Source organism: Urocampus carinirostris, chromosome 3, assembly GCF_059441175.1.
Source record: "Urocampus carinirostris isolate Australia breed hairy pipefish chromosome 3, RoL_Ucar_1.0, whole genome shotgun sequence".
NCBI lineage: Eukaryota > Metazoa > Chordata > Actinopteri > Syngnathiformes > Syngnathidae > Urocampus > Urocampus carinirostris.
Window position 1 is genome coordinate 56,890,966 of NC_142351.1, and position 18,116 is coordinate 56,909,081.

At 38.4% G+C, this 18,116-nt stretch overlaps 2 protein-coding genes across 4 annotated transcripts; one reads left to right on the forward strand and one right to left on the reverse strand.

Moving 5' to 3' along the window:
- Window positions 1–509: 509 nt before the first annotated feature.
- On the reverse strand, window positions 510–9,936 carry LOC148370212 (oxysterol-binding protein-related protein 11-like). 3 transcript variants are annotated; one of them, XM_088332609.1, is made up of 14 exons: window positions 9,367–9,434; window positions 9,218–9,299; window positions 9,047–9,115; window positions 8,792–8,967; window positions 7,545–7,624; window positions 7,288–7,473; window positions 6,894–7,092; window positions 6,015–6,160; window positions 5,785–5,925; window positions 4,476–4,938; window positions 4,221–4,407; window positions 3,967–4,149; window positions 1,267–1,420; window positions 510–1,177 (listed from the first exon to the last, which is right to left on the reverse strand). In XM_088332609.1, the coding sequence occupies exons 3-14, from the start codon at window positions 9,106–9,108 to the stop codon at window positions 1,121–1,123; spliced, it is 2,034 nt and encodes a 677-aa protein (XP_088188735.1). In that variant the 5' UTR covers window positions 9,109–9,115; window positions 9,218–9,299; window positions 9,367–9,434; the 3' UTR covers window positions 510–1,120. The 3 variants fall into 3 exon arrangements, with proteins under 3 accessions (XP_088188735.1, XP_088188734.1, XP_088188732.1); XM_088332608.1 differs by lacking the exon at window positions 9,218–9,299 and having other exon boundaries at window positions 7,297–7,473; window positions 9,367–9,936; XM_088332606.1 differs by lacking the exon at window positions 9,218–9,299 and having other exon boundaries at window positions 9,367–9,932.
- A 93-nt stretch (window positions 9,937–10,029) lies between these two features.
- LOC148370213 (glycerol-3-phosphate dehydrogenase 1-like protein) lies at window positions 10,030–17,235 on the forward strand. The gene is made up of 8 exons (XM_088332610.1): window positions 10,030–10,205; window positions 11,357–11,534; window positions 12,779–12,919; window positions 12,988–13,126; window positions 13,208–13,320; window positions 13,390–13,623; window positions 15,288–15,394; window positions 15,475–17,235. The coding sequence occupies exons 1-8, from the start codon at window positions 10,165–10,167 to the stop codon at window positions 15,569–15,571; spliced, it is 1,050 nt and encodes a 349-aa protein (XP_088188736.1). The 5' UTR covers window positions 10,030–10,164; the 3' UTR covers window positions 15,572–17,235.
- Window positions 17,236–18,116: the final 881 nt, after the last annotated feature.

Below are 18,116 nucleotides of genomic sequence, written 5' to 3' on the forward strand. Positions count from 1 at the left end.
TAAAGAAAACACAAGTGCAGAAGTCTGAGAGAAAATATTTGGGTGAAGCACTCAGACTTGAATGGAGACACAGATGTGATAAACCGCTGTAAATTAAAAGCCGATTAAATCATATTGTTGTGAAAGCACATTCAAACTAAAAGTGAGTTACATTCAAATCAATCTTGAGTATTTTAATGTTGTATGGCATACTTCTTGTTACAGTTTGCAGTTTAAATATTATATCAAAACATTCGCCTAAATGTGCAGTACATTAATCAATGTAAACATTTTCACTCACTCAGGTATTAGATTGTTTTTTTGTTGGAAAGGACCTCGTTGAGATCCCTTTTCACACTGATGTGAAGACAGCGTCCTCTTGTGGAAGATTTCAGCATCACAAACAAGTGAATTTAAATTCCACGTCATATTCCCAGTCTTGAAATACATAACTGGTCAGATACAAAAACTAAAAAATAAGTTTATTGGAGAACATACTTCCAGCTGTTTTGGAATAATGCAAGGGCGCATTTAAACAAAAACTGCATTTATTTATTTACAAAACAAGCAAAATTGGTTAAAAACCTTTAATAGATTGTACAAAGTCAGTATTAAAGGTGGACCATCCTCCCCAGCATGCGTTTACATCAGACTCATTCACTGCAACATACAACAGGAAATAAAATAATGGAGGGAGTGAGCATTCCACAAAGAGTCAATGCATACCGATAATCTGTGATAATCTGATTACAATTTCACTCATCCATACGACTATATAGTATTTGTACATTAAAGTTATTGACATTATACGCATTTAAGCGATACTATGATACCCACAAAAAAAGAGATAAAATTTAGAACCTTTCCTTATGATAAAGTACCATTCGCAAGGTATATAATGCACATATTTGACAGTGTAAATTCAACTCAGCTTTTCTGCATTTCAGACGACAACTCTGATGTTGAATATCTCAACATTGTGCAAGTGATCAAAGCCATTTTGCGATTGGTCAGTGCATAGTGTGGATACATGATCAGAACAAAAGCTTGGATGCTTAATAAATATTATGTGCCCATCTGTTGGTGAGTACAGGCCATCTTGATCTTATTCCACAGAAGAATCGACCACAGCGGACAAAAACTAGGATTTGACAGCAGAGCTCTTCCCAAGTAGTTTGTTATAAATCCAGCCATCACCCTGGTGGAGAGAACCCTGGCTTCAATACATGGTGCGTTTTTTTGGCACAAACCAAATAGAAGATTCCATGTTGAGTTTTTGCTCCTTACCTCTTTGTCAAAGTACCGAGTCCTCCAAGAGGTTTCTGTCTCAGCACGGTGTCTCTCTTCTGTCCGCTGTCTCTCCTCCAGGATTCTTTTGTGCTCAGTGGCCTTTTCAATGTCTTTCTGACGCAAGGCTTCCGTGACATGCTGCCACAATCGTCTAAGGGGTATAAAAATACAGTCAAAATACTGCACATTCACACAGGTTAATTTGCAACTGTATTGAGTTGAATAGCATGTTTTAATTGCATTGCATATTTAAATAACTCCCATAAAATCAATGTTTTTATTTTTGTATAAGCATAAATAAAACGCTATATATTTATATCTCAGTTATTATGCGTGTCACTCAGCATGTCAACCAATTTTTTTATGTATTTAGAATCAATCTATTGGTAAGCTCATCCAAAAAGCTAATTCCAACTGAAAGAATAGCTCTGTGCTGTTTTTGTCTAATGTTGTTCATGCTAAAATGGTGAATACGATGACCGTATCAGATTTACCGTCACAAGTAGATGCGTCTAGGATAGTTGCAGTATTATGAATGTTTACTTTTCAGTGTCAAAAACAGACAGTAATTGCTTACTGCATCCCAGTTAACTTGTTGTTTTCTTTACTTCGTCAATCTTAATTTTGTGTTGTATTCTGTTTTCTGTTTTGGCTAAACAGAGGAAAATGCTTTCTAGCTCCAACAAATATGAATCTCCCAAACACGCTAAACATGCTCTGGAGCCACATCAGTATATTTGGCGCTCCCAAATTATTTCCTTGCGCTTTTTCAAAAACATTTGATGATGGAAAAATATATGGTTTCTATAGGACAGAACCAGAAGGTAAATGCATTATTCCATAACGTCTACATGATGGCAGTAAAGTATCATGTAAAGTGGATTGTGGAATAAATCAGAAATATTATTTTATAAGTAGAATTTGACCATTCACAGATCCCTTAAGCGCCAGGGTCATCTGGGCACCACTTTCTGTGGTGTGTCTTGGGCAAGTACAGCCTGGCAGCACCCATCCCTCTCCAACCTAGATTATATATATATATATATAATTTACCTTGGTCATTTCCCTCAAGAGGGGTGACCGACAGCAAGTCAAACACATACAATAACAAAATAAAAAGGGAAAAAAATAGCACAACACACACACAAACATTTTTGGACCATGGTCAACCCAAATGCCCAAACACACAAACAGGCATCTCGGCACCTAAGTTGGTCATGCTTTCGTCCCTCCAGATGGAACGGGACACAAGAAAGCAGCCATGGCACTTGGATCAGGGAGACACAACCACTCTTTTGTTCAACAGCAGGGCCCGACAGCTTTCACTGGTTTACCCCTGCCGCATCATACAGGTGCCCTGCCCATCCCTTAGAACACGTCCAAACATCCCACTATCCCTTAACAACACCTCTCCACTCATTCTTATCACCAACAAGAACTCTAGCTTCCACTATATTTAGACCTCTTTCCTGCAGTGCACTCATAACACTATCCATCCACGTCAATTGCGGCCTTCCTCTTGGTCTCCTTCCATTGACTTCTGCTCTGTAGATCCTCTTCAACATTCGCTCCTCATCCATCCTCTCCATGTGTCCAAACCAACAGAGTACTCTCTTATCCACACGCTTGCTTAGTTTCACTACTCCAGTTGTCTCTCACAATTTCATTTCTCAATCTATCCTATCTTGTCACTCCTAACATACTCCTCAAACACTTAATCTCAAAAACATTTAATTTCCTTCTCAAATCTGTGTTCAGGCTCCAAGTCTCTGCACCAAACAACACAGTCGGCACAATCACACTCTCATACAGTCCCCTCTTAACATCCATACTCATACTATTGCGGCTCATCACTCTCCTCAGAGAACCCCAAACCTTTCTTCCTTGATTCACTCTGTGCAATACCTCGCACGCCATTCCACCAACTGCCATTCAACATCGCAACCAAAGTACCTAAAGCTTTCAACTTCTTCCAGCACCTGTCCTTGCAACCTTATTTCTAACGCCATGCTCACTCCATCACCTTACTCTTCCCAACATTCACACATAACTTACGATATCACATACTCTTCCAAACTCCATTACCCATATATATATATATATATATATATATATATGAATACATTATCTTGAGGTCGGTCTGTTGATATTACCTTCAAGTTTGCAGTTTTCCATTTTGTACATCTAATACAAATTTTACTTTCAAGGGTGGTGCAGTTACTGACTAGATTTGTGAAAGGGGAAAAGACATTTGGGAAAAAAGAAACGAGGCATTTCCGTTAATGGATCCTACTTAGTTGAACCAAAAACAATAAAAAGGACAGAAGTTATTCGTGCAAAATTTTTTTAAATAAAAACATTTATCAAGTACAGCACTTTGTTTTACAAATACTTGAGCTTGTAAAATGTGTTTGTTCTAGAGTATAATGAATACAGGCTTAAAGAGATGAAAAGAAATGGCTTTGCGGGTATTTACTATCGTGGTACGTTTTCGGAACACGACCCCGCGAAAAACCAGGTATTACTGTACAAAAAAAAAAATAATATTTTTGTGAAATTAGTTTTTTTTTTTTTTTAAATACCATTATGCACTGTATTTTAATTTCTAACATCTAAATAAACTACTCAAAAACATATCTTAAAAAGAAAAACACCAGCGCGTGTAAAAACTTTTAACCGAATCTTCAATTCATGTACCTGGATTCTGTAGGCCCTTGCTTCTCAATCGGCCGGACACACTTTCTCGTCACAGGTAGTTTGGTGACATCCACAACTCTAGTCTCGCCATTGGTATAAGAAAATTCCAGAGAACCATTCCATTCCCCCTGAACGCGGCACGTGACCGCATTTGTTGGATTGTGTTTCACTTCTGCTGTTACTCTACATTTTGGAACACAAAGTCGCTTAGAGTGTCATGTTTTGTTCTAGACTTAGAGTGAGGTAGTCCTTACTTGTGCAGTTTACCACCATAAAAAGGTTTTGTCTGGAAAGTGATGACAGCGGCGTAGCCTGTCTTGGCGCAAGTGATGTTTACCTTGCCACCCAGTTCCACCCAAGGAACAGTGAGGATGGAGCGTGCGTATGCGCATGGCAGTGTGAAGGTGTAGTCTTCATCGTGTTCCAGCAAAGTCAGGCAACCTGACAAAAAAATGATCAAGACATCATAAAGCATCTCAAAACTGGAAAAAAAAAAAAAAGCTGCTCACCTTCCCCAATCATGGATACTCCAATAGACATACCCATGAACTTGCTCTTAGTCCACACATGAGTATTAACGCACATGCGCCTTTCCTGACATTCGGCATAAAACCCTGACACTGGAGGGTGATGGGAAACTTGTTCTGCCACAAAGCGCACTTGGTAGGAATTTGTGGAGCCAGTCAAGTCGGGGCTTTCCTGTGAAGGCTCATCTGGCGAGGTCTCTTGCGTCTTAGGGACTTTCCAGGAGCAGTGGAAGCTCTCGCCAATGATGGGATTGTAGGGCTTCTTGGCAACGGCACTCTTGCGGCCCTCGTGGAAGGAGGTGAGGTAGTATTCCACAAAGCGAACCATGCGGTCTTCTGGGGTGCTGCCATCGGTGATCGCCACAAAGAGTTCTGGGTGTGACATGAAGTCTGCATACATTTCCAAGAGAGAGCGCTTCTCCAAGATGAAGGTGGGAAGAACAACCTGAAGGGCAGTCAGCATGATTCACTGTTAACAGTAAGTGGTTGCTTAGTAATATGTACTCACAATTGAATAATGTAATCAGCTTAACTGCAAAGGCAGTGAGTCGGATAAGGCCAGAATGGCTAGATGGATGCTGGATTGCTCTTTATTTTAAATGATCAATAATATGGTCGACAATGTGGTCTAGATCAGCCTGCAAACCTATGTTCAAATCTTGCCTCTAGTAATATAAAATATAACAAAACGAATGGCTCTGTAATGTTCTTTTATATTTTTTGGCAAATTGGGTTGTAACAAATCTATACGAGAAAAAAATGTATTTCATCATGGAAAATGGGAATCTGACAATGAAACCACAGGAAAAAGATTCAGATAAGTTATCATAAATTCTAACTAGGCCAACGCTAGTATGAAATTATGACTGTACTAAAAATGGTTTACACTGATAAGATACTGATAAGAGTAAAATCTCAAATTAAAATGATGGTCATAATGGCCTGTTTTTCAATAACTCCAGGGCAAATACATCAGACACACGGACCTATTTTACTAGAGCAGGGTGCATGTTTAATCCAACGAAATTGTGTCTAGGAAAGGCATTAAAATCAAACCAACCTATTATTCGTTAAAATTAAGCGGTCTTGGCCTCACAAAGTCTCAAATGGCAAAAAAAGAATTGAATTTTATGCTGAATTTCTGATGTTGCAGACACATAATCTGTAGGGTGATGGATATTGCCATGTGTTACTCAAACACAGAATACACTTGTTATGCTTCAGTGAGCAATGGCAAGTCACAAATTGTTTTGTTTTTTTGTCATCTGTCAGCACGTGGAACTCGACCTACCCGTGTAAGGTCCATGCCCAGCTTCAGCTGTGAGAGCAGGTGTAGGATGACGCTGCGCTCCTCCTCAACAGCACACAGGTCTTCCTCTTTGTCAGTGAAAGAATCTTCCATCTCATCATCAGGGTCAATGTCTTCCTGCTCCTAGAAAAAGGAATAAACAAACACACATAGAATGATCGTAGGGTTACAACCAAACTCTGTTTTGGAAAAGACTAGTCGTTTTGTCTTACCCCGGAGAAAGTGCAGGACACAGGGCTGCTGCAATCCAGACAGCCCTCCTCTGACAAGCCCTCAACTGTCGGGAAGCTTCCCAGTGAGCTAGTGCCATTCTTCAGGACGTCCGGCAGTTTAGGCTCCAGCCATTCAATGGTGGGTCCTGCCGTGGGTGAGGTTTGCAGAGCAGACGGATCAGAAGAACTCATAATATTCATATCACCTACCCCGTCCTCCTAAGACCACCCACTCCGTGCAGACACACGTAGCCCTATCGGTAGTCTGCCACAACTGCCTATCTGGACAAATGGTTCTAGTTCAAGCTTAGCGGAGTGCAACTTAAACCTTCAGTTAGGCTGTGCCCCACCAACAAGAAACCTCCCTATTGTCTCATTGGCTTAGGACTGCCGGTGGTGACATCTTTTTATGCAAGTTCGGGGTAGGTAGAACCCATTCAAATTCACCTTGCATGTTGCCGGGCAACTTAATCTGATTGGCTGTTGGACTGCCTGATGAAATATGCATTGAGCAATAAGATCTGCTTCGAAAAAGGTAGACATGAGCCGGCCTTTTTTCCTGTGCCAAAGGAGTTGGAACAGTCAGGGTAGAATAAAGTTATTCTGACATATATACTGTAGGCTTTTGGTTATCCTAAAGTAAGACCTATGTTCCTGTAGTGTTGCATAAATACTGTAACTACCTCAGGTCCAATTACTGTTGACACAAGCAGCAATAATAGGTCTAGCAGCCTATCAATAATGCAAAATTATTCCACTGTCCGTCTAGAAGGGGACCTAGGTCTGTTGTACTAATATGATTTTTACCTGTAGGCCTAAAAATTACCACAAACTGTTTTATCTTAATTTGAATTTATATGAAAGAAATAATCCACTTACCTCCCATCAAACTTGTTTGCCTGGCCACTTGCTGCAAATTCAGTATATGCAAGCACTCATTGAGGCAGGTCATGGTGGCCATGGAAGTAGCCTTTAGCATTAACAGGTCCTGGTCCAGAGCAGAAAGACCGGGGGATGCCGGTAGGGCCTCTATCCCCTGAATTAGGTCTCTGTGCTGGCCTTGAGCCTGGCACATCATCTAAAAGATAAAATGTAGTGTTGCCAAGCTGAGAATCTTTTTTTTAAGATTTAACACCATTCTGACATATTTACATATCCTATTGTAGAGTTGAATAGAAGTCAAAAGTGGCCAATATATATATATATATATATATAGCTGATACAAATCTGATATAAATCTCTCTCAACCAGTGTAAAATGCTTAATAATTTACTTCTCTTGCATCAATTAAGTGGTCTGGCAGCAGGGAACGCTTGCTGGAATACAGTGATGAGCCCTTGTGTATTTGCCAGTTGAATAAGGAGGTGGGGTTCTGGCTGGGTCGCCGCAGAGACATGGGCGAGTTACTGCTGCCTTGAGACACCATGGAGTAGCTGCGCGACTTGGGTGGAGGATTACTCTAAGCAAAGTTACAAAATCATTGACCAAAAAGGGATATTTCAATTCTCTTGGTTTCAAAGCAAGTCTTACCTTCCCCATGGCTTCAGTGTGGTGCTGTGTGCAGATCTGCAGTCGACTAACCCAATGTTGCCTCTCTTTGGCGTCTGTGGCTGGAAATGACACATAGATTTAAGAAAATAACCACGTAAAAATGAATGGTCAACTGTTCTAATCCTCCACGTGGACCCTTGCACTAAAAATCATAGAGCACAGAAATAATATGGTGAGGAAAAAGGCAGAGCCTGGTAGTATAAAAAGATGTATTGGATTACAAAATGCATTATACACTTGCAACAAACAAAAAAAAAGATGGAAAAGTAGAGGGCAATCCAAATTAAATTGTAAAAAAATAATAATTAAAAAATAGAGTCCAGATGAGATAATCACCATTTCATTCTACAAATTAGAAAAGAGTTTTAAAATAAAAGGCTGCCTGTATAATTAAAGTTATGCTCTCCAAGTCATGCTCCTGGACTGTATGTCACACGCGATAAGGCCCAATATGGCATGCCATGACTGGATTTCACAGAACTAGATTTTAGAGTAAATATTTGAAATGTTTCATACAAGATTGATGGCCCAACCGGTTTCGAGACGTTGTTTTAGTACAAATTTACTCAGAATATAATGAAATTTAAGATATTAAAAGATGAATTCAAAAAAATAAATAAAGCGAGCTACTTTTTGCCGTCCTTGGTCACAAGAGACCAAATCTATTTACATAGACTATTGTTTTCTTGTCTTTCCTGCTACCTGGCTGATGGTTGAGCTAGGGAGAAGAGTGAACTCGGATGTCGCATATGAATACTGTAGATAAATTCTGAGTCAGCAGACAAGAATCAGGACCTGAAGCCTGCGATTATCATCTGGAGCTTCTGCATCGGCTGGCTGAAATTGGAAGCATAGTCATAGCTTTCTTGGACTTTTACACAATTTCTATGATTACTTATATTCTTGGACTTTTACACAATTTCTATGATTACTTATATTGTCGGTGATAACTATATACAAAGCATTGGTGCTCATGCAACAGCCATAGCAGCCTGGTCATCCTGAAAAGGGGATTAACGCAGGTGTGACCCCTTCAAGATTTGTTACTTTCTTATTCTGATTTCTTTTTCGTGAGTTCCTTGGCCCACATGTAGGTTTGAGGTCAGGGGATATTGTATTTATCATAATTGGGGCCCTCCTTACGGGTTTACAGATAAATGTGACATGAAATGAGAAAGAAGCATGAAAAAGTAAGGACATATGAAGCAGCAATGTATTCAACAGACCCCTGAGCTTGTATTGCTCGCCGCTGATTGCATTCACAGTAAATGTATGTGAGTCTTCGTCACTTGGGGAGATGACCGCCCCCGCCAGAGGGAGCATGCCACGGGGCTTCTGAGGCCGGGACTGTTCATTGACATAGTATTCCAACACACCAGACTCGTTGTTTAAAACAAAGAATCTGAAAAAGTCAAAACATCTACGTTTAAAGAAAAGGCATCAACTTAAAAAAAGATGATCACGTGAAAAGAATCAATCACCTGTACTGCCAACCAGTCACCAAATTGGTGTACTTCATTAAGTAGCCATCAATATTCTCCATGTGGTCACTGGCGTCCAAAAATAATGTGAAAAAAACAACAGACAAACAGATGTTAACAATTATCTAAACTGAGACTATCCATAGATATGCAATGTGATGTTTCGATTGCCTAGTAAATGACGACCAAATGAAACGACCGAAACAATTCACTCGCTAGTTGTCGTTCCTCCAATCACACCTGCATGTACTTCCTAATAAACAAACAATACGAATGGATTCAGTGGCACGCTTTATCGCGTCATCCAGCCAAAAACTCACCTATATTGCCAGCTTTTGGCACTTGCTCTACCAGAGCTTGGCGTCCTATTCTGGGGAAATGCATCCAGTTTGCCTTCGTTTTCTGCAATTCGTATTCCAGTGTGTTCTCCTTGCATAGTCACTGGTACCACCACTGCTTTTAGCTTAGCCGCAGCTAGCTAACCTGAGCTAACGCGTTCAAACAAGAAAGTGTGATTCAAAACGACAGATTTCCACTAAAATACGATGCAACGTTCAAAATGCATTTTATATTAACAACAGGACCAATAAAAACATTTGTAATTTGATTAAAAGAAAACCCGATAAAACAGATAAAGTAGCTTGACGGCTTCCTGGTGGCTGGACCGGAAATGCATCACGTGACAAATCACCATTGGATTCAAAACTTTTTTTTCTATTGTTACCTAAAATGATTGTTTTTCTTTTTTTTTGTTTGTTTTTATAAAGTCGTCTTCCTATACTTGGGAAATTAGTGTAGAGTATTGTACATGACATGAAGATTGGACAGCAAATATTTCCGCAAAACATAACTAAATTAGATTATTATAGTATTTATAAGGGTATGATGAGGCCCAGACCCAGCACACGAGCGACCCTCGTGAGGATAAGGGGTGGGGAAAAGAATGAACGATGGATTCAAAGTTAAGTGAATTCTATTAATTTGCGATTTCAGGGCGTGGAAAAAAACAGGTGAAAATGTGCCAACACATCATACAAGCATGGGGCGTATGAGGAAGTTATTATGGGCGGAAGATTAAACTTAAGTGCAAATTTGGAAAAGGACGACCAGAAAAGAAAATGCCCGGGACAAAAGTCTGCATCTTGGGATCGGGAAATTGGTACATAAAATATATTTTCTCTCGTGCATTTCTTGTTGACATGGTTTTTACGACATTTGCGCCTGGAAACATTGTTTCCGGGTTTGTCCTTATTTCTTGTAAACTTATCACATTTCGATACAAAACCGATTCGAAAAATGTTGCCACCCCGATTAAAATCAGCATTATGTTAAAGTTTTGTGACCACGTTTTTCCTTCACTGTAGGTTGCAAACAAATAGGTGGGTGCAGTTACCTGCGAAACCGCTTAGTCAGATTATTCGTGGTACTAGATTTTATTATTTTTCACAGAAAAATTTGCATAATGTATACCTGTCAACCTCAGCTAATCGTTCATCTAATTGTCGATTGTGATTACCAGGGCCGTAGCCCTGCAAACGCACATAACGAGCACTGCGTAGGGTATCAAGTGCCAAGGAGGGCGCCAAACGAAATCAGGATCGTGGAAAAAAAGTGTAAAGTATGAAAAGTGTAAAAAATATGCGCTAATTTGGCTAAACAGTAGAAAAACAACATACACCAAATTTCCCAAGAAAAGGGGTGAATCTGCTTTGTGCCAACCGGCCTATTTCGAGTCTGCTTTAGGACACCCAAATGGTTAGCAACGGCCCTGGCAATTCCCCTTATTAAGCAACAATAAACCCTCCAAAGAAACACAGTACATATTTACTTACAGCCAAACAGACTATTTAGAATAAAAACAAAAATAACTTGTGTAAACGAGTTCATTATATTTACCAAATATACAACAGAATGTATTATTTCAGCCTATTTCTTAGTTCTTTAGTCGCTTGCAGTAAATTCAGTGTTGCTTATTGTACGGAAGAAAAAAAATCCTGTGCAAGTTTGCCTTACGGCCTACACATTTTGAAATGATCAAAAACGTATAAAATACTGGGATAACGTGTAAATTGACAGGTATGCAGAATGTACCTATAATCAGATACAGTACTGAGAATCGATTTCATTTTCACGTAGGTACCACAGGGGGGAACCAGTGTACAAGACTTCGTTGTAAATTAGTTGTTTTGTTTTGGGATGTTACTTATGATTGCAGCGTTACCATTTTTAAGATACCCTTCATTTAGAGTGTATTTTTAAATAATATTTCATAGATTCAATGCGTTCTTTCTTCTCTTCTTTGTTTTGAAGGGGTTCTTCCATTGCCAAAATTGTCGGGCGCAATGTCAGATCATCTAACCGGTTCGACCCCCTGGTGAACATGTGGGTTTATGAAGAAATGATCGATGGGAAGAAACTTACTGAGATCATCAACACAGAGCATGAGAATGTCAAATATTTGCCTGGACACAGGTTGCCAAAGAATGTGGTAATTGTCTAACAGAAGAGAAATATTTTTCACCCAAAAAATATACATGTATATTAGTGGCTATTGTCCTACAATGTTAGTTTTATAATTAGTGAGAATCAGTGACGTGCTGTGAGGTTTTTGTCTGGGGAGGCACAGTCAGATTTCATTATTTCATTGGCAGAAAAAGACAGCATTATAAAAACTAGTGTAGAAAAAATATTTTGTTGTCTTACCTTTAACTTATAAATGATGTCTACCTGCTGCTCCTTCTAAATTAAACCATTAATAGATCGGTCCTTATGAAGAAAAATCCATGCAATGAAAAATAATGACTGAAAGCTTGACTTGTGTTTTAGCTTGCAAATACTATCACTTGTTCTGTTGTCTGGGGCTGAGGTGTACCCCACACCAGAATCCTTGGACTAGCTAACGCCCTCTACCATGAGGCAAGAGAATTGTGTGGCTTACACTGCATCTAAAGACGCTCAGCCAAGTAATCCGTTTCATACTACTCCTTTTGAATAAAATCATCAATCAATAGATGATTATTATTTAAAAAAAAAAGTCCTGCAATATGAAAACAATTAACATGATGGCTTCACTTTTAGCTTATAATACTATCACTCATTTTCTTGTTTAGTGAGGGAGGTGTGTTCAATCCAGAATCCTTTATTGCACTCTTCCATTAGTCTAGAGAATTGTGTGAGTCACTCTGCAGACAGTCAGCACAGTACTACGTTAAATACGAATTGCATTATTAATATTTATAACATAATGTAAAATTTGAGCGAATTAAAAAAAAAAACTAACTAACTAAAAATTGTAATGTTAAATGAGAAAGAACTTCTAAACTCAATAGATACAACCGTTTAATATATTTGATTTTATATTTCAATGATGACAGGTAAGGCACAGCCTCTCTTGCCTCCCCTGACTCCACGTCACGAGTGAGAATCGATCACATTGACGCTACATAAAGAGATTTTTGCTGATTGATATCTGATCAGGAATTGTGCACACTTTGTGCACTTATGTATTTGAAACACATATACAGTATATATGTAATGTTCTCAAAGTTTAATGACACAGAACTGTTTGATTTTTATTTATTGTTTTCATTTACAGTACAGTTCATTTAAGTATTTTTTCGTGAGCCGTTACTCTACTTGAAAATGTGTTTGTCATTCTCTGAAATGGTTCTAGCTGTACAATAGACAATAAGGAAGTATGGTCATTCCTTGTATCAACAATGTTCTATACAGGTGGCTGTTCCAGATATCACAGAGGCTGTGAAAGAAGCAAAATTGCTCGTTTTTGTTACCCCGCACCAATTTATCCGCTCTGTTTGCGACAAGATCAAGTCTCACCTCGCAGTGGGGGCCATCGGCATCTCCCTCATCAAAGTGAGATCCCATTTATCCTCTCTGGCACAATCAAATATCTTTAGTCTATAGCAATAAATGGTCTTCAGGGAATCGATGAGGGTCCAAATGGATTGCGGTTAATCTCAGACATCATTCGGAAGGAACTGGAAATTGAGGTCAGTGTCTTGATGGGGGCCAACATTGCCAGTGAGGTGGCAGATGAAAAGTTCTGCGAAACGACAATTGGTTTGACACTTTCAATTGTTTTTAGTGGATTACGTATTCCTCTGTTTTTCATTTTGCTGTTTTCAATTTCCAAAACCATAGGTTCAACAAATGAAGCTAATGGACTTATATTCAAAGAGCTGCTTCAGACACCTAACTTTCGCATTACTGTAGTGAAGGAGAGTGACACAGTTGAGCTTTGTGGAGCCCTAAAGGTAAATGCATACACATTGTAAAATTCATTCTTAAGGCTAGAAGGCAAGCGAGTCATTCTATGCAAATAGAACATCGTGGCAGTCGGGGCTGGCTTTTGTGACGGCCTCGGATTCGGAGACAACACCAAAGCTGCAGTGATCAGGCTGGGCTTAATGGAGATGGTGGCCTTTGCCAAGCTGTTCTGCCAGGGCCAAGTGATTTCAGACACCTTCTTGGAGAGCTGCGGCGTAGCAGACCTCATCACAACCTGCTATGGAGGACGGAACAGAAAAGTTGCAGAGGCTTTTGTCAAAACTTCCAAGGTGACATCTGGTGTCAACGCTAGTTAGTTTTGTTGGCAGATACACCAAAACGGCATCTTGCTCATGTGTGATTTTTTTTCCCAAATGAGCAATCGCAAAGAGACCAATACTATAAAACACAAACCAAATGGTAAAAAAAGAAGAAACATAGGTTTATAGTTTGGTAAACACTCAAGATAGGGAGAAAATACATAACATAACTTGCAAGGAGTACATGATAGCACTGTACAAAAACACCTCAAGATGAAATAAAAAAAATTCTAAAGATCCTCACCTGAGCCCTTTCTTTTAATCAAATCTCATAGGTTACAAAAAGCAGATCCTTCCTAATGGATGGGGAAATCCATGAACAGCAACGTAATTGACCAATAGTAACATTGATGTAATCAGTGCATAATAGTCAAAAATTATGAACAACACTGAGCAATAATAGTCTAATTAACGAACAACCTTTGCATGCAATGCAATTTCCTTGGCACGCGTCCAATAGTACAAACGTAACTACATTCTTAATTGTAAGCGATCAAAATAAACTTCTCGGAACACTGAAAAAAGTTGGATCAGAATAATCTAGTTTGGATGAATAGCAAACTGTGTTACATTTTCTGAGCCTTGTGGGTTGTTTTACACAAACTACCTTCCTAAATGGGTCGTATTGTTGAAAAGTGTCCCCCAAAGTTTGTCTGTTTTCTAAAAAACAAAACGAAAATTGGAAGTAACTTCCTGTAAATAGGCAATTTGGTTTTGAATAAAAACACAAAAATTGGACCATTTGTTCCCTTACCAAACAAAATACACATATTTGTTAAAACTCCCCGAAATTTTGTGATGAAACATGGTCTGATTTCCATTTTGTATTAACCACCTCCTTAAAATTGCACTGTTTTATTTAAAAAAACTCAAAAAATTTGTCATTTTGTCCATGTTTTTTCCCTTTATTTTGTATATAATTATAGTTTCAAAATAAGGTGCAAGCAGTTCTTTTGTAAGAAGGTGACAAAATACTGCAGACAAAAAGTTTATGGATGTTTATCCCTTCAGCGCAGTGTTCACATGTGAGAGAGAGGAGCATGCTTTATGTCCAGAGATCCTGCCACCGCTACCGCTCACCCAAACTATTTGACGTGTACTTGGCTGGAGTTTTGGGGTGTTATCAGTTTGTTCTGTGGGTTTTCACCTTAAAGTGTCTCAACAGAGAACATACAATATTTTATAAGCGCCCATATAAAAGATTCCCTAGCCACTGGTGTGACCTTGACTGTAAACAGTAATTGAAACTGCGCTTTATTTTTTAGACCGAACCAACTGCATTTCTAGTGTTCTATCAGATATTTCACCTACCAAACTTGACCAAGGGCATATCAGAATTGACCAAACATAGAGGAAATTAACTTTAGTAAAGTTTTATCTACGAGCCATATGGAAAATAGTCAAGTCTGGCTCGCGAGCCACAGGGTCCCGATCCCTGATCTAGTGGATGAATAATACACACTGTCCCTTTAAGATAAAATATTCTATATTTTTTTTCTCTTTGAATTATTTGATTACATATTCTTCATGGAGTGTCATCTCAAATCTTGCTGCATAAAATGTTTCACAACGTTGATATCTATGAGAAGAGGACAATTCAATTAAAAATGTAAACAACATGTCTTTTTTACTAGTCCATTGCTGAGCTGGAGGCTGAAATGCTGAATGGACAAAAACTACAAGGTCCGCAAACCTCAGCTGAGATATACAAGATTCTACAAAAGAAGGGCATGGTGGAAAAGTAAGTAATTTGATCTCTTGGCTACTCAGTTATCAATCATTAGTTTTAACATTTGTTTATTTTTTTCCTTCTTGCTTTAGATTTCCACTCTTTGCCTCTGTGTACCAAATCTGCTATGAGGGCAAAGAGGTGAAAAAATTCATCGCCTGCCTTCAGAACCACCCAGAACACATGTAAAGTCATAAAAGTACTGCAGTGTGGCCTTTGTGCAAACAGGGAAGCACGTCAGCTTCATCAGCTGCAAACTTTTAAGTACAAGCTAGGGAACTAACACTTTTTCAAACTGAATTACTGTAATTGTGTTTCTATTTTATATTCTCATTCCTTTCCCCATTAGAGTATGGGGTCTCTTCATCCTACTGAATTTGGGCAAGAGGCAGAGTCCAGAGCAAGGCACACGATGTATAGCAGGAAAGCAGCCATTCAACGGACTTAAGGATAGTTACGAGCAATGTTCCCTCTAAGCTGTGCGCGTGCGCAATTGCACAAGAAAATCTATCCAGCGCAATCTTCCCTCTAAGCTGCGTGTATGAGCAATTGCGCACTAACCAGAGCTTTTCCACGCACAAGAAAATCTAGCTAGCTCACAAAAATCAGGGCTCGAAATTGCTAATTTAGAAGCAAGTTAAGTCAAAGTTACAGTGCGTGTAAAAATACAAGGGTTCCACTGACGTTGTGTTCTAAATGCGGTATTTGGAAGTCAAGGTCAAAGTAGAACGAAGTAGAGTAAAGTCAGTAGAGTTTTTCAAGAACCGGCTTCTTCGGCTCGCCTCACTAAAAGGAACCGGCTCTTTCAGGTCCTAAACGGCTTTTCAGGTTGTTTTTGCTTATTTCATCCCATTAACCATCCATTATCCGCACCGCTTATCCTCAGTAGGGCCGCGTGGGTTCTTTCATCCCTATATTACCAAGTATTATGTAAAATTATGCACAAAATGACTTAAAGGAAGGGGGAATAGAACAAAAAATAAAAAAAAAGTTTATTAAATTAAAAAGTAGTAAAAAGCTGAGAAAAAAAGAAAAGGAAGAGAAAAAATAAGGAAAACATTTTAAAAAGCCAGAAAAAAGAAAAGAAAAAGAAACAAAGTAAATACAGAACAAAAAGAAAAAAAGTAACCGCTAGGAAAAAAATAAAAACAATGAGATTTTTTTTAAGGAATTAAAAAAAAAAAATGAAAAAAAAAACAGGGAAAAAGAAGAAAATCTTTGTGTTGCATTCAAATAAATTGTTGCCAACATTGTAACATTGTACTTCCACTAAAAAATGTGATTAAACACAGTTGTGTATCATGCAACCGACTAAATAACCCCCAAAAATTGTTAGTATTATGCGACAAAAGATGCCAGGAAAAAAAAAGAAATGGAAATCTTGTGAAAGAATTGTTGTAAAAACAAATGATGTTTGTAGGCCGTACAACCTTTGCAATAATACATTAGTCAATTCATTCAAAAATAAAAAAAACATTTCATTGCCAGAAACTTAGCAAAATGTAACGTGATGTCAAGTTTTGGACATGTTTGATAATGACTTAGTTGCCACACTTGGGATTGCTGTTGCTCACTGATGTTTCAAGCGTTGCTCATCGACTTTGTGTGAATGCTCAGACCCGTGGAAAATTAGAGGGAACATTGGTTACAAGGCAACAATTAACCTGAATTTGGTGAGATATGGGAGGAAACCGGAGTATGAGGCAGAAAAATGTTCTTTAATTATATTAACCTATGTATACACTAACATAAACTGTTGCGCAAACCTGTCCATCCATTTCATTATTTGTTTGGATAATCAGTGTTTTTATGAGTTTATGGATGGAATTTAACTAAATAAATTTGAAAATCTTCATGTGGCTCACTATCATGACTTCTGACATCTGCGAAAGGGGAAGGGGGGAATATTCATTTGATATTTATTTAATTCTGTAAAAAGTGATTGATTTGACTACTAGAGAAAAATGCATGAAATATCATACCCATGTCATTTTTATAAAGAAATCATAGGTCGAGAAATGTGTATTTTTTTTACATGGTAGAATCCCTACCTAAAAGTCTCGGCCGTGTTTGTCTGGCATCTTGCTGCTACGCTGGGCTCTTTGCACTGGTTTTTGTTCGCATTAGACAATACAGTGCTATTTAGTTTTGAATTATTACACTCTTTGGCTTTAATTTAAATAGCATTTTGTTTTTGTCACATACAGACTTCTGTAAAATATTACAACTATGTAAAACACAATAACGTAAACTGAAGGCAATTAATAACCAGTAAACATTTTAATGCAGGATTAACAAAGTTATGGAAGAGCAAATGAGAACATGAAATAAGGCTCACTAAATTTAACTACATACATCCACGAGGACTGTTTTAGAAATTGGAGTAATTCGTAATAAAGGTCCTATTTTTTTGTAATGCAATTAACAAAACAAATTTCATTCATTCTAGATATTTTACAAATCGACTGAAATATTACTAATTATTAAGTATTTTATAGCAAAAATGAAAATATATCATCTCAAAATATTACAATATAATGTAAAAGTAGGATGAAAACCAGGGGTGTCCAAACTTTCAGGGGTGCTGGGGCCCATTCTTGCTGAATTAGGGCAGTGGGCAGGGGACACCCCAGGCAGGTTGCCAGGGCACACAATGACAGTTCTCACTCGCCGACTCACACCTTGGGAAAATTTGGACTCGCCAATTAACCTGACATACATGTTTCTTTGAATG